Here is a 24,867-nt window from a genome sequence, read left to right as displayed (position 1 = left end):
GTCTTGATATTCTTTGAGCAGCCAGGAAAATATGCCAATTTTTATGCAGCTACCCAGAATATCAATGACACCTCAGTGATTTTTACTCAAGTTGCTGCTTACATAACATGAGAAAAGAGATATTTTGGAGTCAAGAGAAAATAGCTCTACAATCTATGAATGGCCTAGATGGGGTGTTCCAAATGAATGGTGGCCAGTGGCCAGCATAGGTGCCTCCCAACTGCATTTCATTAATTTCAGTCAGCTACAACATTTGGAAAGAAAGATGATTTTCCTATGAGCATGTAAAAGAAGTGCTTTGAGTTGTAAGGCTTTGCCCTTGCTTTAGAACAGCATAAATGGAAGATTTTATAACCACTGTGGGCCAATATTTTTGGAGTCAGTTGAAGCTCCAGATGGAGTGGAAAGAGAAGTGCTTTTTTTTTTCTTCCTCTTTGCTTGAGTTTTGCAGAACAAGTCTCCCTGGACACCTTTAATAAAGTGTTCAGTCTCTTATGTAGCTCAATGTGCCCAAACTTGTTATCAATGGGATCTGAAGGAGTCTTTCTTACACTAAGAATCTTTTCTATAGATTTCTGGTAGAGGCTCTAGAACCAGCCTCCTATATGAGAACATCTTGAATCCATTCCCTTCCCAAAAGTCTCACCTTTAGGAGCCGGCACTTAGGTCCTTGTCACGAGGGATAAGGAAGAAAAATACGCAATAAGCACAAGTTTGGTTAAGAATTGAGAGGACGGGAAGAACACAGTCCCATGGTCTTCTCAACATTCTGGAAACTTTCATATGAAGCAACGTGAGAGGACATTCCAGCATCATCATATGCAGATTTTGTAACTTTGGCCAAATGATGGAGTTTTCTAGGCCAAGGAATTGCACCTTGCTTTCAGAGGTACCTCTGTGGAAGCATGAATTCCTGCCCAGCACAGCTTGTTGGTAGAGGTTAGTTGTGCCAGTGTGGACAAGCCAAGATGAGCACCACAGAGGGCGAGGAGAAAAAATAGACAGTGATGCCAGGAGCTCGTTCTGGAAGAAAGTCTCTTCTAGAACTCCTTTCTAGACTTTGGTTCCAATGGGCATAAATAAAGGGAAAAAGAATGATTGTGCTATTGAATAGCTTCCAACCAAAATGATCAAAAGTCTTACCTGGGTCTCTAACTATGAGTGGATTTTTATAGTTCAAGGACACAGACCCAGCTGCTTCTGAACTCTGCTTTGGGATGTTTAACAAAATGAGCTTGTGAACATCTTGTACTACGTGCAGCCATACTCCAAGAGGATTTACGTAGAACAAACACTCAGTTGAAGGGGACATCTGAAACAGTTTCTTTCCTACGATTCTCTACATCCCAGGGCCAACTTAATGCCAAATTAAATCTATATATTTTTTTAAATCGACTTTTACTAAGGAAAAGGCAGAGCTGCATTCCATGAAACAGATATTTTAGGCCAAAATTATTACTTGGACCCCTTTTCCCTCCTCCTTTTTGCTAATTCAAAACAAAATGTCTATCATTCACTCTAACACCAGCATTTAAGAGCTGGAGACAAATGGAGTCTGAATATTCACGCCAATGTGGTACAAATGAGCTGTGATTTCAGGATGCTGGCTGTTTCTCTGACAGGAGAAAAGAGCAGTCGACTAGTTTAATATCTTTGGCTGAAAACACTTTTTTATAAAGGGATGGAGAAGGCCAACATTAATATTGAGTCCTGTTATTTAATGGCCAAAAAGGATACATCACAGAAGGGGGCATCGTCAGTCCAGGGACAGTGTGTTTGTCACACCCAGAGGATGCAGAGGGGGTGCGGATACACACACAGGGTGGGAGTAAAGAAAGGAGCTCATCTACAAGCATTTTCTCCACGTTCTTCAAAGAAGTCCTTCCAGAAGTCTATTATACTCATGATTGTGAGTATGATTCCCTCACAGACTTATGCAATGCATAAACATGAAGACGTTTGTTATAATGAGAGTTTCTGGGGATAGAGTTACCTGCCTGGAGGATAGGAGGAGGCTTGTGACCCCTGTTAGCACCATCCGTCCTCCTTCTTGTCCCTCAAACATGCATTTTCAATCATTCATTAATTCACTATTTCTGTAGTACATTGAACTGGACCCTCTCCATCTCAGGTGCTATGTCAGATCTGGGCTACATGAGTAATTCTAGTGTTCCTTTATTCTCTCCTATAAAACAGACTATTTTTTTTTATTTGATGCAATGGGAAATTTAGTGAATCTAATAATGTGTTCATTGACGTAAATTGTGATTTCCAGTACTTTTGTTTGTTTTTCATTGGCCCCATCTTGGCGAAGAGTCATAATATTTTAAATTTCTCTGCCCTCTCGTCCACCTGTCATACTTAATTATGTGGTTTACAGGCAAAACATAGCAATGCGGTGGTTGTAACTGTAATTCGACTTTTCTGTGAACCGCTTTGAAAAATGATGCATAATTGTGCCCAGCATTATTTGTTTCCTAAATTCTGGTTTTCAGGAAGCATTTTTTTTAAATTTTTTTATTTATTTATGATAGTCACACACACAGAGAGAGAGGCAGAGACACAGGCAGAGGGAGAAGCAGGCTCCATGCACTGGGAGCCCGATGTGGGATTCGATCCCGGGTCTCCAGGATCGCGCCCTGGGCCAAAGGCAGGCGCTAAACCACTGCACCACCCAGGGATCCCAGGAAGCATTTTTTTAAAGGAGGACATAATTGTAGTTTCAAAGTAATAAAAAATTAAAAGCAAAGTGAGAGTACTGCAACATTTTTATGGAATGCTCAAAAGACCCTAAGGTGAGAAATCCAAAGCAGACCTACCATGAAACCAGTGGAGCTAGGACACCATTGGGTGGCTCAGTTGGTTGAGCATCTGCCTTCAGCTTGGGTCATGATCCCAGGGCTCTGGGATCGTGTCTTGCATTGGGCTACTTGCTTGACAGGAAGCCTGCTTCTCCCTCTGCCTGCTGTTTCCACTGCTTGCACGTGTGCACTCTCTCTCTCTCTCTCTGACAAATAAATTTTAAAAATAAAATAAAAAAGAACCAATGGAGCTGAAACCCTTAAACACGTCTCTATCACGACCCTTCTGCCGATTTTTTTACATTGAATACTGTATTTCCTTAAAGAAGGCCTCCCAAATAATCTTCAGATTCCACAAATGTGGCTCTTCCCTGAGACAGACACAAATGGATAAACTTAGATGATTGATCTTCATGTTGAAAGCTAATTAAATTTTAAAAATAAATCGTCAAAGTGTGAAGTACTGTATTTTATTTTTTAAGACTTTAGAATGAATTCAGCTAATTTTCTAAAGTAAGCCTCACTTAAGTGAAATAATAAATCAGTTTGCCAAAACACAAATGAACATAAATAGGAGATTCATCTTTACTTCATAAATAAACGTCAAATATGAGCTTACCCTAAAATGGAGCAGACCAATCCTCTGGACAGGAAACAGCTCCTACCTTTGTTGAGGAGGTAGCTGCGAGTTGTGTTTTCATGTTGGGGATGGGGTTGGGAGTGGAGGCACGTGAAGGATGTAGGGAAGCCACTTCATGGAAGGCCTCTGGGGCTCACAGAGAGGCAGGATGGTGGCATGTAGGAGGCAGGTCATTCTTCCTCCTAGCCCCCTCAAAAACCAAGGCATTTAGACCCCGCAGTCATCATCTCTCACCTGCTTATCCCCCAGACCAGGAATCCTACCTGCCCAGCAGCTTCCCAGACCCACAGGCCATCACTGAGTGGAGATGGTAGTAAACCTTGGGTTGCTCCAGTTTCCAGCTGAGGGCAGCTTTAATTGCTCCTCCTGCTAACAAAGAATATTCAAGTTCAAGTGTAATAGCCTCTCATTGCTGGGGTCTACTCGGCCCTTCTGCTATGTAACATCTGTTTTTGAAATTCGGCTGAGACCCTGACTTAAATCCATTTAACTTAAAAAGCAGCGAGAGAACATCTTGTTTTCATGGATGTCCAGGGGCTGTATGTCAACAAATAAAAGATCTGTTTGTGGTATTCAAAGGGGAAAAGCTGGTTGTGAGACATTGTGTCACTGGGGTAAATCTATTATGGCCTGTTCATTTCTTGGAATTGTGAAGCAAATTTGACAAAACAAAGTGGACCAGCTTCGTTTCAATCAGCAAATTTTTGGATTAATGGTGGTAGGGAAGTGTGCTTTTCTTGTCAGAGGTCACTGAGCTGGGTGGTTTCCAGAAAGATGCCCTCATTCATGCCTCCTACATTAGCCATGTGAAGTTAATATCTTAAGTGGATTCTCTATATAAATTGTGGCAGAAAGCATCTGATATATCATTATTTTTATATTACTTACACAGGACCTGAGGTGGGAAAGAAGGGGTGAGAATAGTTCATCCCTCAAACCTGACTACTACTACTTTACTCCCCACCCACGTCTTTAGGAGAGACAGTAGAGAAAAGCTTGATTTATCAGCACCTGGAAGAGTGAATGTCTGATGCAAAAGAGATGTCTGTATATATGTATTTGTTGAATGAATATAAACTCTGGTCTTATAGACTCATGTTCTCTTTATGAATGCATGACTGTATGGGTATTAACATCATTCCAGTTTGAAAAAGCTTTCACTGCCTATGTCCTGTTCTAGCCCAAAGAAAAGCATTAGGTCACTCCTGTCGCTCTCTCTTGCAGCAGCGTGTTTTTCCTTTCTAACTTTATTCCAATTTGTATTTTATTTATTTATGGCCTGTCTCCACCATCAGACTATAAGCCCAGCAAGGGCAGAGTCGTCGTTTTCAGAGCTATATGCCACACTAAGCAAGGTGGCTAGAACATGAATATTTCTTCACAATATTTGTTGAATAGTCCTCCTGACATTTTCATTGTGATGATGGCTGTAGGGCCTTAACCACTTTTGCTTATGTATGAATTTAATCACAGTGAAGAAGACAATAGGGCTTATAATGCAGTTGAAAATGCAGAGACCTTTTGTGTGATGACACGGCCACACTCATTTGAAGGTCATGGTGGAATGGGTTAGTCTAACCATCTCTATTTTCTTTTTTTTAAATTTACTTATTTATGAGCGCTAGAGAGGGAGAGACACAGGCAGAGGGAGAAGCAGGCTCCATGCAGGGAGCCCGACCTGGGACTCGATCCCAGGTCTCTAGTATCACACCCCAAGCTGCAGGCAGTGCTAAACCGCTGTGCCACCAGGGCTGCCAACCATCTCTATTTTCTTGAGTTGATGTTGTTGAGCCACATCTGCCATTAGAGCTGGCCAAGATTAATGTCATAGCACATGGCAATAGTTCTAAGATTTTTTTTTCTCTTAAATAGTTAACTCATTCCTGGTGGTCTTGAGTCTCTGACTTCAGAAAATTCTGGCCCACCAAGCCGCTTGGTAAAGGCAGTTAAAGGTCTGTGGTCAGAAAGAAGATACTTTCGGTGCCCAGTAGACTTGGAGGTTTGATATGCATATTCGCTTGTCTGGTGGTCACTGTAGACCTTTCCTTTTTTTTTTTTTTTTTAATTTATTTATGATAAGCACACAGTGAGAGAGAGAGAGGCAGAGACACAGGCAGAGGGAGAAGCAGGCCCATGCACCGGGAGCCCGACGTGGGATTCGATCCCGGGTCTCCAGGATCGTGCCCTGGGCTAAAGGCAGGCGCTAAACCGCTGCGCCACCCAGGGATCCCACTGTAGACCTTTCTTATGGTCAAGCAAAGTAGGAATACTCTAACTTGAGTAGGAACAAAGTAGATTCACTGGCTCCATTTTGCTTTGGCTGTCTGTGTTGACGGGACTGACATGGGAATGATTTGTGTGTTCCAGAGGATCTCAAGAGAAATGCTCATTCGTTTACAGAAGGTGCAATTCCACAACAGTTTTTTGCTTTGTATACTTGAAAACATTCCCAAAGAAACAAAGTCGGATGCAGAAAAAATAATGGGAGAAAAGAAAAATAATACTCTGAATTCTGAACAATTCTACTTTACTGGGCTGAGCCGTCTGCCAGCTGGCCACGGTGCTGACTACTTGTAATATATACTTTTGGTAGGCTGCATGTAGTTCTTGGAACTGTTTATATTAGACGGCAGAAACTTAATTATTCTAAAATTGGCAGGATTTGCTTTGGTCACTTAATACAAAACTGCTTAGTCATCTTTATACCTAGTGTGGACAGCGTTGTTTGAGTGTGAAAACCTGGGAAATGCACACATGCTCCAAAGAGCCTTCAGAGAAGGTAGCAAAACAAGAAGGTATCATTTTTTGCAAGATGCTTACTTACCAGGTGGTTGCCACATGTTTTGATTGGACAGGCTAGGTGCCTGTTGAGTTCAAGTCCTTGATTACAAGTATTTTTCTTTCTTGTGGATTGTGTCAGGAGTAAAAACCCACTGCTGCTGCTTCTCAGATTGGGTTCTACTCCTGCTTTTTTGCAAAGTACAGGTTTTCCAGCAAGAGGGTGAAGAACGCCTGAATCAGCGGTCAGGAAAGCTTTCTTGTTCTCCGAAACCAACCAGGATGTCCTTTCAAGCTGGTCGTCACCAAGGTCCTCCCTTTGACTCTTTTGGTTTGGATCCCTATCTTACCACATATGAACTACTGCCTTCCAAAGCCAGTACAGATTTATAGAGCTCCAGCAGGGAAGTGGGTAGGCAAAATGAGTCTCTTCCGTGTGTTTCAGAGTTTGAGGTGGCGCCAGAGGTCTCCAGGTTTTTCCAGGAATGCCCGTGGCAACCTCACACTCTTCCTGTGACCTGGACTAGGGCTCCTGAGAGAGATGGTGAGAAAAGATAAAAGTCCTATAGCCAATGGGTAATGACACCAGGCTTGGGAGGGGTGGGTTCCCAAGCCAACATCCAGAACAGTGCCTTATGTTTCTAATTACTGAGTATGGTTAGAGAGCAAAATCAGGCAACACTTTTTTTTTTTTTTTAGACTGATGGAAGCATTTAAATCAGCTCTGAATGTCAGTGTTTTCTAATTATGATGGAGGAGTGGCAAGGAATCTCCAAAGGCCTTGGCAATTTGGAAAGTTTCAGCCCAACCCTGATTCTCTTCTTTTCTTATTCATCATATGTCTTCTTTGTCCTTCTTTTTCTTTGAACACCCCAGAACTAGCCTATCCCCTGAGTTACAAAGGCCTAGTACTCCTCTTCCTGAAACCAGAATATCTTTCTAAGACGGGGTTCTTTTCCACTAGAGGAAAAGAGCTACAGCTACAAATCGCATTATAAAATAGAGCTCCATAGTGTACCACGACCACCCCCAAGGTAGTACTAAAAACTCTCCTAGAGGCATGGCCTTTTGAAAATGTCTCAGCCAAGTTCCTCTGTTTACCAATTAAGTGCAATGAAAGAAATGCCCTGGAATCCATTTCAGTTCAACAGGTATTCAACTTTGCTGACTATAAGAAAAAAATAGTCAGTTAAGGGACTATTTGACAGACCCCTCAAGTACAACTTCGAAGGATCACAAAAATGAGTAATAACCTCAAGGAACTTACCATCTTCTAGGAAAGACAGGTATGTACTTGGCAATTTAAATACAAGCTATAGACTAAGCACTCCAATAGAATTATAATATGAGTATCCGTACAAACCCATGTCAGTGAGTGAGTGGTTCAGGGACCCTGTAGTCTTACGCTAGCCTTAAGCCTGTACTGTGAGCCATTTCTTACATGAAGAAAAGTCCAGAACTCTCCAGACTAGCAAATGAGGGGAACTACCATCTACATGATTCATGCAAAAGGAAAGAGGAAGCAGTCTAGGCACTTCTCAATTTATTATTTAACTTCTATGTAGCTTTATATGTTTAAATTGTATATTTATTATGTCCAAGGGATATCTTGGATAATGTCCCTTGGTTTGGTTGCAAAGCTTTTCATTTAAGATTATAAACTGCTAGAAGATAGTCTCTAACTTGCTTCATAATTCTAGAACACAATAGATGCACTTGAGGATCATGATGAATAGAAGTTGAAAAATTCACTAGGGAATGATTAGTCCCCAATTAATAAAGCAGAATAGAAGTTGAAAAATTCACTAGGGAATGATTAGTCCCCAATTAATAAAGCAAGTCCTTCGTGTATAAAATTGTTACCACTACCAAAGCACCTCTAGCACATAATTTTTAATTATCTCCAGCAATGTAATTGGATTTATATTTTACCATCTAAACTCTCTCACCTTGCTACACCCTGTATCAACAAGATAGCTGGCTAAGGCTCTGGATATAGGTGGTGGTGGTGGTTTTTAGAGAAAGACGGGATAGGGGAAGTAAGGGAGAAAGAGAGAGAGAGATTGAGATTCTTTTTTTTTTTTTTTTTTTTTTTTTTTGAGATTGAGATTCTTAAGCAGGATCCATGCCCAGCGTGGAGCCCAACATGGGACTTGATCCTTGATCTCATGACCCTGAGATCATCACCTGAACCAAAATCAAGAGTCAGTTAACCAACTGAGCCACCCAGGTGCCCCTGGATCTAGTTTTGATCACTAAATGGGAAATGTTAGTTGGAAAACCAAACACAAAGAGCATACTCCTGGGTTGTGGATATTTTTATAGCTGAGGAGACCAGAAAGGCCAAAGGGTCATGCAAGTAAAACTACTATTGTGTAAAATATGATGATCTTCGTACCATGTTTATCATTGGTAAAGACCTATGAGTTCTGGTCTTGCATTCCAGATAAAATGCTCACGGTCCCTGTTATACAATTTGAAGTGTGACCTCTCTTCAGACAATGTCTCTGCTCCTGCCTGTGCTGAACATTTTACTCATTCAGTAGCAAGTGCTCATAGTGAGATTGTCTGATCCAATGACCCTCCACACGAGAACAGAGATATTACTCATCAGGGAATTAAAAGAGCACAGGTAGGCTTCCAGAAGCTGCCATGTCTTTTACACCATCTTACCTCTGAACTGCATAACATGACTTCACACAGTACAGTCATTTCATGTGGGGGGTTGGAAGGCCTTCCAGCAGGGCCCTCCAATAGAATTTTCTGTGGTGCTGAAGATGCTGTATGCATTGCCTTATATGGTAGCCACAGAGCACTTGAAATGGAGCTAGTAAAGCTGAGAAACAAAATTCTTCATTTTATTTAATTTTAATTATGTTTCACTTAAATTGCCCCAAGTGATTAGTGGCTACCATATTGGACAGTACAGCCATAGAATCTTAAAAACTATCTTTCACTACAGCCCTAAATAAATGGAAATTTCTCCTCTACCTGACTCTTTTCAATAATAGGGGTTCACACTTTCTCAGCAGCCCTACCTACTGTTGGGTAGTTCTGTTGGGGCAAGGACCCCCACCCTTATATATCAGAATTAGCCTCTGTTATCCGGCATACATTTAGAGAAAACACATTTATATGTTTCTTCTGGCAAAGCTATGCACCTTTTTGTTCTCACACAGATACAGGCTGGCAGAGACTTTCCATCTTTGCCTTAGCATTCATGCCTATGCCTTTTACTTTTCTCTAGGGGCCAAAAGAAGAAGTGGCCACATGCCCGTTCTGATTTGGTATTAACCTGTGTCTTTCAGGGTAGTTTCCTTGAGTTTGCTGAGATAAAGTACTTTAAACTCTGAGGGAAGAGGGCACAGAAGTAATTGGTCCAAATTTTCATTTCTCCTTGCTCTTCTCAGAATGGTGTAGAGATTATTCTAAATACCAGTGGTGGTTTTCCACTGATTGGCTGTGGTTCAGGAGCTGGTGCCAAAGATCTATACATCTCAGTCTTCTTTCTTTAAACAGAGGTAAACCTACTTCTCTTACCTGAGGGTTAAACAATGATTGCCATAGAATTTGAACAATATGAAGTGTTCAAAATAAAGCAGTAGCATTTGTGATCACACTAAGATGCAACCTGAAGTCCCTAAATGTGTCATCTTCCCAAGTGTTGGAGTCAGTGCATATAAACACCATCACTTCACAAATCTAAAATGCCCAAACCACCCACTATTGCTACGGTGAAGAGAGGCTGCAAAGATCATAGTCACATTAAGTCTGTCGGTGTTTTGCAAATGGAGAAATACAAATAGAGAAAAGGTAATGATAAAAGACTGAGCAGGAATGGAGAGAAAAAAACAAGCCACAACCTGTTAGCCTGTTCTTAGCATGGCTTTGTGTTCTGGGTTCTGCTGACTGGAGAAAAGACAACTTGAGAAGGCACAGCTCCTCCGATTGATCCCATTCATTCTTATTTCTGTGTTGCTGGTCTTGACAAATGTGCCTTGGTGATTGCATGTATTTTTCTCTCTTAAGTAGCACAGACTTTTGGAACAAGATGGTGAAGGTTGAGCTAAAGTTAAGTCCAAACTGTATGTTACAATCCATGTGTTTATTTGGTTTTTGAGTCCCAAATGAACCATTCTGTTCAGAAAAGAGCAAAGCAGGTTGATAAATTGAATTTTTTTAAAAAGGACAAAAGTTCATTTTCTACAGTCAGAAAGAAAACACTGCCAGATTTACTGTGTAACTACTGCAAATGTGGGTTTATATAACTTTTGAGATCCATATATAGTCTATTACCAATGTCTTTAATTCACTTTGTAAACACTGATCAGTCAATAAAATACAGAGATGAATCAGCTTGAGTTATATTTTCCATACTCTGACTGGTAAAAATCTAGAATAAAAATCTAGCAGTTCAAATCAGCTATGATTCCTGAGTGCCTACTACATCCCAAAGGTAAAGAGATTTTTTTAAGCAGTGGTTATCTTTTCATAATGGCCTTAAAAATGAAAATATATAGGGGATCCCTGGGTGGCGCAGTGGTTTGGCACCTGCCTTTGGCCCAGGGTGCGATCCTGGAGACCTGGGATCGAGTCCCACATCGGGCTCCCGGTGCATGGAGCCTGCTTCTCCCTCTGCCTGTGTCTCTGCCTCTCTCTCTCTCTCTCTGACTATCATAAACAAATAAAAAAAATTTAAAAAAAATGAAAATATATAGAAAATATCATATGAATAAAATAAGTAAATACTAGTTCAAACAATTGAGCTGTGGCAAAGCAGTACATATATTAGTTACCAAAATGAATGATACATATTTGAGGAAAGAGATAATCACTTCTAAGCTAGAGTCCCCAGGAAAAGGGAAAATTTGAGCCAGGAATTCAGGACTGAATAGAGAAATGGACAATGAAAAGGATAGGGAACCGCTTCCAGATGAATGCAATGTATGAATTAAAAATGCAGAGAGAGGGGCACCTGGGTGGCTCGGCGCTTGAGCGTCTGCCTTTGGCTCAGGTTGTGGTCTGGGATCGAGTCCCATATTGGGCACCCCACAGGGAGCCTACTTCTCCCTCTGCCTATGTCTCTGCCTCTCTCTCTCTGTGTCTCTCATGAATGGATAAATAAAATATTTAAAAAACAAATAAAAGTGCAGAGAGAGATAATTGAATGATGAGGTTGAGAAGCAATAAAATATTTTTATCTGGGATGCCATGGGATGATGTGCTTGAAAGGAAGGCTAATGCTTTCTAAATTAGAGAATTAGAAGAGAATGTACTTAGCATTTAGACCTGGAAAGGAAGAAACACCAATATACTATGTTTGATGCATCCATCTTTGCTGGATGAGAAAGCAGGTAGGAAATCATAGTATCATATAGAGCAGGATAAAACCCTGGACATTAGCTAGTCCAACCACCTCATTTCACAGATTCCCAAGTGTGAGGTCAGGTCACTGTTTACCAAGGGTTTTTGGAGAAAGACATTTGAAGGATTGAGGTGAGTGAAGATAATTTGAGGAATCTGCTGAGGTGAGGAATCTGTTGGAATATGTGACACTGAGGAATCACCCAGTACATGTAGGATGAAGGGAAGCATCACTGAACCACAGTAATCACCCAGCTGAAATTAACACAAACCTTTGGGATAGACAAAACATGGTTCCTGACTTTCTCCCACAAAGCCCTGAATCTTGAGAACAAAATCCGGAAACCAGATGATAGTTGTGATTTGAAATTGAAGAGGAGTATGATAGACCTTGTAGAAGTTTGAAGAAGCAAGAAAGTCTGAAATACAAACTCCAGGAGGACAGGGACCATTATAGTCTTGTTTACTGTCATATCATATCCCCAATGTGTGGAACAGAACTTGGCACCATAGTAAATGCTCAGTAAATGTTTATTGTGTGTTGATGGTATAAATGTTTTTTTGTGGGACTTCACTGAATGAGTTGAACCATGAAATTTACAACGAGTAAATAATGGTGACTAGTCAGAAAGGATCTAAAAATGGTTATGAGTGTTGAAAGACTAGGGTTTCTTGCACTAAAAGAGAACCAGTTATGTTGGGGATGAGGGTATAGTGGTCAGAAAAGGAAGGTGTATAATAAGGAAGATGCAATGCAAGAGAAGAAACTCCAACATCACAAAGAAAAGTATTCAGTGATGCTGGCCAGAATCTGAGCATCCTGGTTTATGAATCTTACAAAGAAGTAACAATAAAATAATAGAGGCTTAATTAATATTTGCAAAGTTTAATTTAATTGAGATCTCTGAGACATGATAATTCTATTATTTAAACCAAATGGATATACAATTGAAGAGGCATGGGTAATTTTTAAGATCACTTCTTACCTAAGTTTATATGATCCAATGAATTAGACCAGAGATCATTGACAATGGTCTTCTCAGAACTTTCCTGGGGCATTCTCACATGTTTCCTGAAAGGGAAAATAATTTGTACAGGGCAATAGTGGATTAGTTCAAGAATATCATAATGATTAAGAGCACACACTTTGAAATTCTAGTAAAATGGGGATTTTAATAGCTACTTTGCAGGTTTATTATGTAGATAAAATAATGCAGCATAGTTTTAAATGGCCCAATAGAGCTATCAAGCCACAGAAAGACATGAAGGAAACTTAAACGCATATTGCCTAGGGCAAGAAGCGAGTCTGAAAAGGCTATCTGCTGTATGATTTCAACTATATGACATTCTGGAAAAGGCAAAGTTATTATAGAAACAGTAAAAGGATCAATGGTTGCCAACAGTTGAGGCAGAGGAGAGAGGGAAGGATGATTAGATGGAGAACAGGGGCTGTTTAAGGCAGGGAAACTATTCTAATACTACAATGGCTGATGCATGATATTATGCACTTGGCCAAACTCATAGAATATACAACATCAAGTGTGAAACCTAATGTAATTTATGGACTAGTTAACAATAATGCATCAGTATTGGTTCATCAGAATTGGTTTTCATTTGCTATTCAGTTTGTGATGATTTGATGATTTGTATTGGTTCATCATTGCAACAAATGTACCGCACTGCTACAAGATGTTAATTAGGCTATATTAGTTTTCCAGGGCTGCCATGACAAAGTACTGCAAACTTTGGGGTTTAGAACAACAGAAGCATTGTCTCACAGTTCTAGAAGCTAGACGTCCAAAATCAAGGTGTCAGCAGGGCTCCTTCTGAAGACCCGAAGGAAGGATCTAGTCCATCTCTCTCCTAGCTCTGGTCATTCAGGCGTCCCTTAACCCCCTACCTCAGGCATTCTCCTTATGTCTTCACATGATCTTCTCTTTATGTATGTCTGCTTCTGTGTCCAAATTTCCCCCTTTTCATGAGAACACCAGCAATATCAGACTAGGGCCCATTCTAATAGCCTCATTATAACTTGACTTACATATACAAAGGCACTATTTCCAAGTAAGATCACATTCTGAGGGGTTAGATCTTCAATATATTTTTTTAGGGGGAGGGGATTATACAATTCAGTGCAAACACAGAAGAAACTGTGGGCAGGGGTGGAGTATATGAGAACTCTGTACTTTCTATTCATCTTGTCTTTAAAGTTGAAACTACTCTAAGAAATAACACCCAATTAATTTTTTAAAAAACATTAAGAAAAAATAACCCAGCACATTGTACATATTCAACAAACGTTAGTGACTCTCAGAAGCTGCATTAACTTATCCAGTGTCCCTAACACAGTAGATTTTATTCTTGTTGTATTCCAAGATGAGTAGTAGGATGGCCCAAAGTTCCCAAAGACTTTCCCCAACCAATTTGCTATTCAGTTTTTGATGATTTGAATGTAGACAGCTCCTCTGGCTTCTCCCCCTAATAACCGAGTGGTGGACTAGAAATCTATCTGCTCACAAAGTTCTCCTGCCCTTGACTAGGTTTTGTGGTGTCATTACCAAAAGAAGATGCTGTGTGTCAACTGATTTGGAATCTGTGACACTGACTTATTATTTAATTACAGCAGCATGTGTCCTGTCTTAAGAAAATCTAGTGTTTTGGGGGCCCATATTGAAAAGATATATCAGTAGGTAATGACTCATCTGCCTTTGTAAGGAGTTTTTTATCCTTCACACAGAAGTCATGTCAGAGTTCTTTTATTAGCATGACAATAATCCTCTCCTACAACACAAAAATTTACACTTTTTTTTCATAAAACTTTCAAGAACCCATCTGTCACATCCATGGGTACATACCTTCCTCAGACTACAATTCTCTTTCAGACTAACCTGTCCATTTGTGTCCCTCTAGAGCTCCATGGTTTATACAAATCTCTTTGCTTTGACACTTCATCACTTCATTGGTTGAGAAGTTTGTTTCCCAATCAATGTTGCTGGAAGGAATTCATCACTGACTGAAGTTAGGGAAAGAAAGGAGAGATTAGGAGCTGGGGACATGGAAGCCACTGCCCCCCAAAAAAGGGAAAAGACCACTTACAGTTCTACCCGTACATGACTCCCCTTAATAGGACAGTGCCAGAGAAGTTCAGAGGAGCTCTGTGGTAGGGGAGTGTGATGATTAAGGAAGACCTCTAGCCCCATCCTGGTGGGAGACCAACTGAGAACCTCTTCCATAAATCTACATCTTCCCTTCCCTGTGCCATCTCATACACCCAGAGCAGAGTCATACCACACAGTACATAGATGTGTGTTCTCTCCCTCGGATACACTCACTACATGTCCATAAACTGCAACCCAGAAAGGTTGTGTAGATGCATCATACACTGACCACCACCCCCCACCTCTAGTGCGCCACGTATATACTCAGCAGCCTCCAAATGAGTAATTCATAGACAGATGGACTTTTTCTGTGGTTGGGAAAGAAAAAAAAAATAGTGCCCAAGTAAGTAATAAAAGGTGAGGAGTAGGTGGAGAGAATGGATAGCAGAAAAAGAATTTGGGTGGGGAGAGAGCCAATGAGTGAGGATGGGCAGCTTACTGAGTGAGTGCTCCAGGACACTGCCAGGCTTGGCCAACCCTGTGCATCTCCAGCCTGTTCGTCGCTGCTTATTAGCACCTCCACCAGAGGTGCAGGCTAAGGAACTCTACTAACAAAGCAGCATGCACGACTGCTTAGCTTGCGTGAGGGAGGAGCACAGGCTTTAGAGGATGCTTTGCAAGCTACTTGGATAAATTCAGAAAAGTGAGATTGTTTACTTACAGACGGACCTCTCTCTCCCATTTCTGTTTGCCGTTGCTATAGTTATTTGCAAAGTGGTTCATCTACAACAAAAGAGTGCACTGAAGAAAGAGACCAGAAGAGTTTAGTCTCTCACCACACCTAGCATTCAAATCCCCAAGTTCAGCCCCACTGTCCACAGGGACGGTCTCACCCTGCACTGTGCTCAGAACAAGAGCCCACCCCAGGGTGAAAGACACCCCCCCACACACCCCAGCCTCCACAACCTCTGAGTGATGCTCAAATCACTTTTTTTCTCCATTCTCATAACTAAGGGGAGATCAAACTGGAGGACAAAGAGACATTTATGGTTGATGAAATGGTAAAGGAAAATGGATTCTTTTCTTCCCAACCAGCAAAGTACTTAGAAAGTACTCTTGGGGGATCCCTGGGTGGCTCAGCGGTTTAGCGCCTGCCTTTGGCCCGGGGCACGATCCTGGAGTCCTGGGATCGAGTCCCCCGTTGGGCTCCCTGCGTGGAGCCTGCTTCTCCCTCCTCCTGTGTCTCTGCCTCTCTCTCTCTCTCTCTCTCTCTCTCTATGTCTATCATAAATAAATAAATAAATATTTTTTTAAAAAAGTACTCTTGGTACGAGTAAGACAGAAAAACACCTTCAGATTTTAAAATTCCCAATAAACACCAAAATTTGAATTTCTAGAAGATTTATAAGCAGTATAAATAATACCCTAAGGGATAAGAGAGGGGGGAAAATGCAAACATTGTATAGTTGTGTTTTTATTGGCAGAGATTTTATTTTTGTTTTTGTGAGTTTTTTAAGGGGAAAAATGCTTGAGAATAAAAGAATCTGACAATTTATATAAGAAGCTTTCTGAGCTTGGCTTCAAAATCTCAGTTTTGTTTTTTGCCCCTTGCAACAAAGATGTCATTAGGTGATGGCTTTAGGTTTTGCACAGTTCCTTACTTTCCTATGCAGGGCAAATGGCTCGTCTCATGTGCACAGAAAGGGCTGGAAAATATTTTTTGTGATCTGAGTGCAGCGGAGAGTCTAGGATTCCAGAGGAAGTGGAGGCCTCCCGCTCCACACAGGAAACAATCTTCAAGCAGGCCTTAAATGCCAGATTCCAGGCCGAGTTTAACTAACCACTGACAGCTCTGTAAACAAAGCAAGGACAAAAAGAGCCCGCTTCCCCTTTTCTGGTAGTCATTTTGGGTTTGGGGGCTGCAGGGGAATTCTGGAATACTTGGCTTCATGGCACAGAAGCGCAAGGGAAGCAAGCTCCTCAGCTGAAGAGCTGGAAAGGGAAGATCTTTCTGGGATTAAAACCATCACGGAGGAGGTAGGAAAGGATAAAATGGTTGGGTCACAAAACGAGCTGGGACTTTTGAGCTCTGAAAACAGCTTGATCATATGCAACTGCTTTTAAAAATGCTGCTAGCTTATATTTATTCATAGTAGTATTGCTGTGGTCTTTTTTAAAAATCATTCTGATGTTAATATTCTTTCAGAATATACAAATTATGCCTGGATACTTCTATTATTTTATTACTATTTTCCCTCTTTTCCTTTTCTCTTAGTACCCACATATTTCCTTTTTGGCCACTCTTCTTTTTCTCACACTTTTTTCCTCTTTTCCTCTTTCTTTGTTCACTTTTTCTTAACTTTTGTCTGTGGCTCAAGCAAGTTATAAAGAACAAAATCATTCAGTAGCTCTTCAGCAATCTTACCAGTATTTCAGATCTTCAGAGTCTTTCTGTCTCCTGAGGTTTTTATTTATTTATTTTGAACTGTAATCCTGGGATCTTACTTATTTGTCCCTAATAGTTTCATGAATGAGACTGAATTTAACACGCCAAGGACTCAGCTCAGGAGTCAGAAGCTGGTCACTGGCCACCTTGCCAGTCTTCTAAGGTGTTTTTCTTCAGAGCAAAGAAGAAAAGAGAGGGTGAAACAATGGTGGGGATGGTGGGGATGGTGGGGAGCCAAAGGTGAAAGTGTTTCATGGGAAACAATACTTAGATTCATCTGTGATATTGACCTACCTCCTCCCTGCTAGGTCCAGATTCTCCTGTCTCTCTAGACCTGAAGCCACACCATGGATGATTTTGAACGTCGCAGAGAACTTAGGAGGCAAAAGCGGGAAGAAATGCGTCTCGAAGCAGAAAGGTAAGGATCTAAGTTGAATGGGGTTTGTGTTCTGTTATTAACAATGGTGGTTTCAGGCTTCAAAGATCATCACTCTAAAGGGCCAAGTCTATTGCACACTAAACTGTTTTTGCAAAAATAGTTATGGAAAATGTTCCTGTTATGACTCTAAATTGTGCATTAAAAAAATAAAAGAAAACCAACATCAAGGAAAAGAGAGATTCTGGAAGAATCAAAGAGTCGCATTAAATCAGGAGCCTTTCATACTAGAATTTTTAAATGACAAAGACAAGGTGTGGATGAAAGTTTAAAAAGCAGTTATAATATTGAAATGACAGGGAAAATGACAAATGCTGACTATTGAAACCAACTAGGGAATGGGAGTCTTTGGTCTAAAAATAAAAAGGCAGTAAGTCCCAGATGGATCTTGTGACAAATTTTTATTCATATTAGAAAAGTAGCCAAATTCGGTAATCCACATATTAAAGGTTAATAGTTAATAGAGATTCTGAGTCTAGTTGGAAGCTGTTCTGTTGTGTGAGGCCTCTATCATGGTGAGTTCAAGGGCAGGTTGGGGAAGTAAAGCAATTATATGAATGAAGCACGGGGCATAAATACATCTTGTAAAATGGACAGTGGCATGTAATGTGGCTCAAATCAGATAGAGTAGGCATTCACAGGAAGAAAAGTAGTGCACGATGATCTTACAATCAAACTGATTTTGCCTCACACCAATGTTAATGCACAGATGAAAAGATGGTAGTAAGGTGATCCCTTAGCAATCCTGCAGTACAAAACGGGAAACTTACACCTATAACCAAAGTTGGTGGGGACATGAGCTTGATATATGTATCTGGGGAACACAAAAGAAAGTAAAATTACCGCCTTTGATTAATCTGGTCAGAGTAGGCCGCCATTCATGGGATGACAATGTACATACATGTGACACCGTGACTGGTACCTGCGATCTGTGGGCTCAAGTCTCTGCTCTGCCTCAATGAGTTGTGTGGCCATGAGCAAGTGACTTCCCCCTAAGCCACAGTTCGCTTATTTGCAAAGCAGGCATAATAGCTACAGAATCTGTGTGGTGGTTGTGGAGATTGTTGAACTTCGTAACTGGCCTAGCCAGTACCTGGCACATGGCAGATATGCTTCCATAAATGCTAGCAGTCATTGTTGTTTCTGTTTTTTAACCATTTTCATTAACTAAGCAAATAAGAAACAACAATAGAGCCATATAGACAGCCAGAACTAAACATCGATGCCAAGGAAAGGCAGTCATCTTCCAGCGATGAAACCAGTCAGAAAAAGCTCCTTGAAAGTGATAGGCCATGGAGGATGTTGTAACAGTGATGAAGAGTAAAAGGAGAGCCATCTCAGGGAGGGAATGACACCAGCAAAAGCTCACAGGTGGAAATGAGAATCCTGGTGTAGAAAACCTATTGATCACTCAATGAGGAACGAGTTGGACTCACACATCTTGGGTGTTCCTATTTCCCACACAGGGCAATAGACAGAGACTTATCAGGGGAGCCGTAGGTGATAAGATGCTTGAAGAAAGTGATCTACAGTGCACTAGAGTGTGGGAAGAGTGAGTATATGGTAATGAGGGCCTGAATCAGGGCAGCAAATATGGAAATGAGGATCAAGTATGAGAGTTTTAGAGGGAAAATTAGCCAACCTTTCAGGAAAGGGAGAAACTCAAAGATAATTCCAAAGAATGTAAGTCTGAGGAGCTGGAAACTTCATGTCCTAGATGGAGAAACTCATTCCATTCTTGAGTGTACATGGCCAGGGGGAAGTATTTAATTTCAGGGAGAAACCACATCCAAATGGAGATTCTCTCCAGGCAGTTGGAGATAGAAATGCTCTGTCTTTGTTCAGAAAGGGAAAGAAATTATTATTAGAGGATAAGTTAGGGCATATCCAGTGTGGGGCTGGTTATACAAAAGCTGAAGGTGGATGGTAATGATGGTGTCAAGAAAGCAAGCATAGAGAGAGTGAGAGGTCATAAAGACAACAGAAACCATCAGAGGAGACAAAGGTGTCAGGGAGATGGGGAGAACCGAGGAGAGCCTCCATGTTGAGTGGACATCACCACCTTATAAGCAATATCCAGGCCCAGTGGGACAAACCTCTTACTCTTCTCTGTGATGTGTTATATGGCCTCAGATCCAACTGAAAGTCAATAAAATATCTTTATCCAACAAATATTTATTAAGCACCAACCAAATTTCTGTGTCTATGCTAGAGACAGGCAAAGCAATGGTGACATACACACAGATATGGTTTCTACCTTTATGTCCCTCATGGCTTTCTAGGAAACTAATGTACAGCAAAATAGAAAAACAGACCAGGCCAGAGCGTGGAGCTAGAGGGACTCAGGAATGAATACAGAAAATTGGGCATCAGACACCATCAGTATCTCCAGTGTCTTTGCCTTCTAGCAAGGAGGGAGATGGGGAGTAGATGTGAAGGAATGGTACTACCACATTGCTGTGGTTAGAGCCATACTGTAATTACACTGAATAAACTCAGTTTCTTTAGAACCAGAATTTTGCCTAAGAATTTTCTACACACCTATATGGTTCCTTCCTTCCAGTTTTCTATTTTGTGTAGTAGGACATGTCTTCCTTTAAAGTCAATCATTAAAGAAATGTACTAAGTGAAACTTAGTTGGGTACCCTTAATCATCTAAAATAAATATACACAAATTTATCCTTTTAAATTTACATTTCTGTCTGTATTAATTCTTTTGGGATATTATGTTCCATCTGGTTCCTTTTCTTTCTCTCTTTCTTTCTTTCTTCCTTTCTTTCTTCCTTTCTTTCTTCCTTTCTTTCTTTCTTTCTTTCTTTCTTTCTTTCTTTCTTTCTTTCTTCTTTCTTCTTTTTTTTGAAAGAAATACTTAAGTACCTCTACATTTGTACCGATCATCTTTTCCTGTTTTAAGATGAACTTTCTATATAGTTTTGTTATTCCAGGATGTGTTAAGTAAGTCCATCCTCCCTCTTTAGGATTTTGTAAAATCTGATCACTTATGGAAAGTGAAGGGTAGGTTTTATGGTCCAGCCAACTTTGATGGTAAAGTTAAGGGTGTGTACAGGAAATAGATGGTCAGAACCAGAAATCAAGGACATCCAAATTTGTGATTTTGATCTGAAGATAAAGGACTTGGAAGACCCTGGGCAAATCCTTCTTCCTTTATCTTTAGACCATGGCTTCCTCATCTGTAGCAGGAGTTGGTCTTTTCTCTGGGGGACTGATGGTCATTTTTAAGTTCATTTTACTTTTGATATAGTCTAACTTTTTAAAATATAATGGTCTATATTACTTTATTCAAAACAATAAAGCATTTTCCATTTTGGAAAATGTGACCCTATGGCCTTACGCATAATTCCCTGGGGCCAGACTGGAGAAGACCTAACTTTCCTTTGGATTTAGGGAACAAAAAGAAAGGACTCAACCCAGATCAGGAATGCTGGTGGAATAAATTAGTAAAAATAGAGTGGCGCCAAGGCTCAGAGCTGCAGATTCATTCATTCACACTTTCAGCCAATTTCTGTTGGGCATCTACTCTGTTCCAAGCCCTATTTTGGGCATCAAGCGTAGAACAACAGAAAGACAGACTTGAGAAAAGTATGCTTAACGCTTTTCAACCTGTACAAAACCAAGTGTGGATCAAGAAACTACATATTGGGATCCCTGGGTGGCTCAGTGGTTTAGCACCTGCCTTCAGCCCAGGGCGTGATCCTGGAGTCCCGGGATCGAACCCCATATCAGGCTCCCTGCATGGAGCCTGCTTCTCCCTCTGCTTCTCTCTCTCTCTCTCTCTCTCTCTCTCTCTCTCTCTGTGTGTGTGTGTCCCTCATGAATAAATAAATAAAATCTTAAAAAAATAAACTACATATCTATATCCTCAAGTATAATTTATACCCTGCTATTCATTGATACTTATTAAAGATGAACTATGTCCATTGTGTGCTATACCCCTGCATACAGTGTGAGGAAAGGGACAACACAGAGAAGAGAAAGTCAGTTTATTTCCACTTCTTGTACATAAGTCTTTCCAAATAAAAATACCCTGTTATTTCAATTAGTTGTTATTGAGCTTGAGTAGCAGGTGCAGTTCTATTTTGCAATGATAAATAATTTAAAACTCGTACTCTTACCAGATGTTATAACCACAAATTAAAACAAGCCAGATTTTATACATTTCATTCCTCAGAATAAATTTAAGAGGCTGTTTAAAAAGCTAACCATACACTTTGTACCGTGCTGGCTTTCTGGGGTTTGCGACTGGCATGTTCTCACTGCGTCACACATGCCCTGAGACTGTCATACACCTACCTCATTCTGCAGGTTGTCCTCTAGTGCATTTCAGGTCATGTGGCTTTCCATAACCTAGACTGTGAACCTAGTCAATCAAACACATCCTTCCCTTCCTTGTCCTACCGTTAGCCTGTGCATCATATTGTTATTCACCTTGTCCTTCATTTGGCTATCACTCTTGAGTCCTTATGGTGACGTCTTTAGATTTGGTAAAAACAGGTACTTCATTTGATCATCAAAAAGAAATGTATTGATTATCTATAAAGTGCAAGATACTACACTGAATCAGGGGTATGAGTGGCCACCAGGCCAGGCAGTGTCCCAATAGTGATGAAGCTCACATCCTTGGTGGATTAGTGACTTCAGAGCAATCCTGAGCAATGGGGGGAGAAAAGATTCAGTAGATAAAATAAATTTGGTAAGTAATCAATGAAAATTCTAAATGCATTGTTTCTAAGTAAAAGATACTATTTGTACACATCTCAAATTAAACTGGATTTTTAAATCAGTTGCCTATTTGAACAAATGATAGTTTTGTTCTTTAATATTCTTCACCTATAGCATGAGATTTAAAAAAAGTAATGGGTATATTCTGCTTCCCTTTCTATAGCTATCTTTTATTTCAATCCCTCTCTGCCTTTGTCTCTATATTTTCAATACATTTTAATATATTTCACCCTAGTCTATGTACATCTTCATTAACACATCTTGATTCATGTGTTTCTATTTCTCCTCCCATCCGTGTACGTAATCCATCTTACCCTGGATTATTTATGCAGGTGCTTTTGTATCATCAGGGAATACATACATTACAAGGGGAAAAATGGGGGAAGAGGAAATACTTTCAAAGGGGTCAAATTCAACTCTCTTCCTACTCAAATAGAAAATAGCAGTAGAAAAAAAATGCTAAACTTTTCACATGTATCTAGTAAAGATAGACTGATCACAGCACCAGCATGAGGTATATCTGAATAGAACATATATGTTCTACACAAAGGAAGAGACATAGGAAGGCACAACAGTGGGAGACAGTAGATCTTAGCAGTTAAGGGTGTGGGCTGGGCTGTCAACTCTCAGGTCTGCCACTTATTAGCTATGCGAGCCTAAACAATATTTGATATTTCTAACCTTGTTTTCTCCTCTGTTAAATGGGGGAGATAATACTCACCTTATAGAGTTCTTGTGGGGAAACAAAGAGGTAATACAGCAAAGTATTAACCCAGTACTAATCATCTAGTGTTTATTACATAATCACCTTTGGAATGACCATTTTTGTCTATTGAGTGTTACTCAAATAAACATCACTCTTCACTATGACTGTAGTTATCTAATTTGATTCTCTGTAACACACAAAGAATTCAGGACGCTCTTATACATTTACCACAAAACAAAACAAGATAAAAAATGTGAAGATTTTCCTTCTGTGCTTCTAAGAGGCTACAAGAACCTTAGGCAAGATGAAGAACAGTAATTTGCTACTAAGTGATGAATTTTGAGTGGAGGTGACAGGTATCAAGGTCTGAAGAAGGACTGTGTTGCCCCAGCCAGAAGGAGCCAACACCAGCTCAGGTTGAGCTCCTCTTTTACATGAGCTTGGGTTTATCTGCTGAGAACCCTGCAGTGATGTTTTCTCCATGATATCGTCAATGGATCACACTCTTCCCCTTCCTGGGCTTGTTCCCACAACAAGCAGCTCCCTCAGTTCTCAAGACGTGAACTCATTGCATTCCCAGCTCAGGCTTTCCACATCCAACATTGAGTTTCTCTTTCTGATCAGAAGAAAGGCCCCTATTGTAGAGCGGTGTTATCAGATTCAGAGGCTCTTAGACATAAATAAAGGGAATGAAAACACTGTTGCTGTTGTCATCATTCATACATTTTTACGAGCCTCTGAAATATACCGATGATTAGACATTTGAAAGTAAATATTTTTACTGTAGTACAAAAACAGTTTTTTAAAATCCACTGAGTCTAAGTAGTTCCCACCCAGAACTCTGTCACTAAAACGTTTTGCAAGATTTAATAGTGTAGTCAATCCATGGTTCTACAACATCCATACACAAAAACACTTTTATTTACAACGCTTAGAGTTATGACCTTGACATTTTAAGTTGAAATCTTTTAAATGCAACTTTTGTTTTTCTGTAATCAGAAAATCATTTCTCATTAGGAAATTAAGTAAAATATTCCTTTGAAACGGTCTAAATTATTAGAGCAGCTCAATTGGCTCAAAATTATGCTGCAGTTCTCTCTGAAAATTGATCACTCCAAGGGGCAAAAAAAAAGTGTTAGGATCTATCTCTTCATTTTTACTTTAAGTTAAAAGGGTTTTTTCAAGTAGTTCGTTTGAAACAGATTTTAAACTATTTCTGTAAGGTTTTTATATATTTGATATTGGTTAGGGTCAGCCCAACTTGAATGTAGGGGCATGGACAAAATGTGATAGATAATTTTCACCTAAGAGATCTTTCTTTATTTATTTGTGTCCAGCCATGTGAAGAATCAATCCTCCCTCTCTTGTTCTCTCTCACTCTAAATAGACGTTATTTATTGCCTGTCAGTTCATAAATGGTCAGGTTATAAACAGTAAAGATGGCCTACTTGGACCGGTCTCCACTAACCTCATAATTCCTCTGCTGCTAAAAGTATCCTACTTTAAGGTGACCAGAAGGGCATCAAGAGTCTAGGATCTACCCAACATGACGGTCATTCAACAGAACTTGAATATCTAGATTCTTTTAAAAAACGCTTTAATTGGGACACCTAGGTGGCTCAGTGGTTGAGCATCTGCCTTTGGCTCAGGTCATGATCCTGGGGTCCCGGGATCAAGTTCTGCATCAGGCTTCCCATGGGGAATCTGCTTCTCCCTCTGCCTATGTCTATGCCTCTCTGTGTGTCTCTCATGAATAAATAAATAAAAATATTTTTAAAAAATCTTTTAAAAACACCACTTTAATATGTTTTTATTCAAGTATAATTAACATACAATATTCTATTAGTTTCAAGTGTAC

General features: G+C 40.2%; 1 protein-coding gene across 11 annotated transcripts in view; it reads left to right on the top strand.

The window, feature by feature from the left end:
• Positions 1-24,867, top strand: part of CALD1 (caldesmon 1) — a 188,592-nt gene that overhangs the window by 69,296 nt on the left and 94,429 nt on the right. For 9 of the 11 annotated variants that reach the window (XR_003233001.2, XR_012002475.1, XM_072762992.1 and 6 more), the window contains one exon: positions 17,436-17,545. Coding sequence is in view for 9 of the 11 variants with exons in the window: in XM_072762992.1 (XP_072619093.1) it covers positions 17,475-17,545 (71 nt within the window). In the remaining 2 variants the exon portion in view is untranslated. Of the gene's footprint in view, positions 1-16,403; positions 16,719-17,435; positions 17,546-24,867 lie in introns of those variants that run through there. The other 2 variants (XM_072762994.1, XM_025984491.2) reach the window with 2 other exon arrangements.

This window comes from Vulpes vulpes, chromosome 7, assembly GCF_048418805.1.
Source record: "Vulpes vulpes isolate BD-2025 chromosome 7, VulVul3, whole genome shotgun sequence".
In the NCBI taxonomy this organism is placed as follows: Eukaryota; Metazoa; Chordata; class Mammalia; order Carnivora; family Canidae; genus Vulpes; species Vulpes vulpes.
Note: the sequence above shows the minus strand (reverse complement) of the source record. Positions and strands in the feature narration are given on the sequence as shown.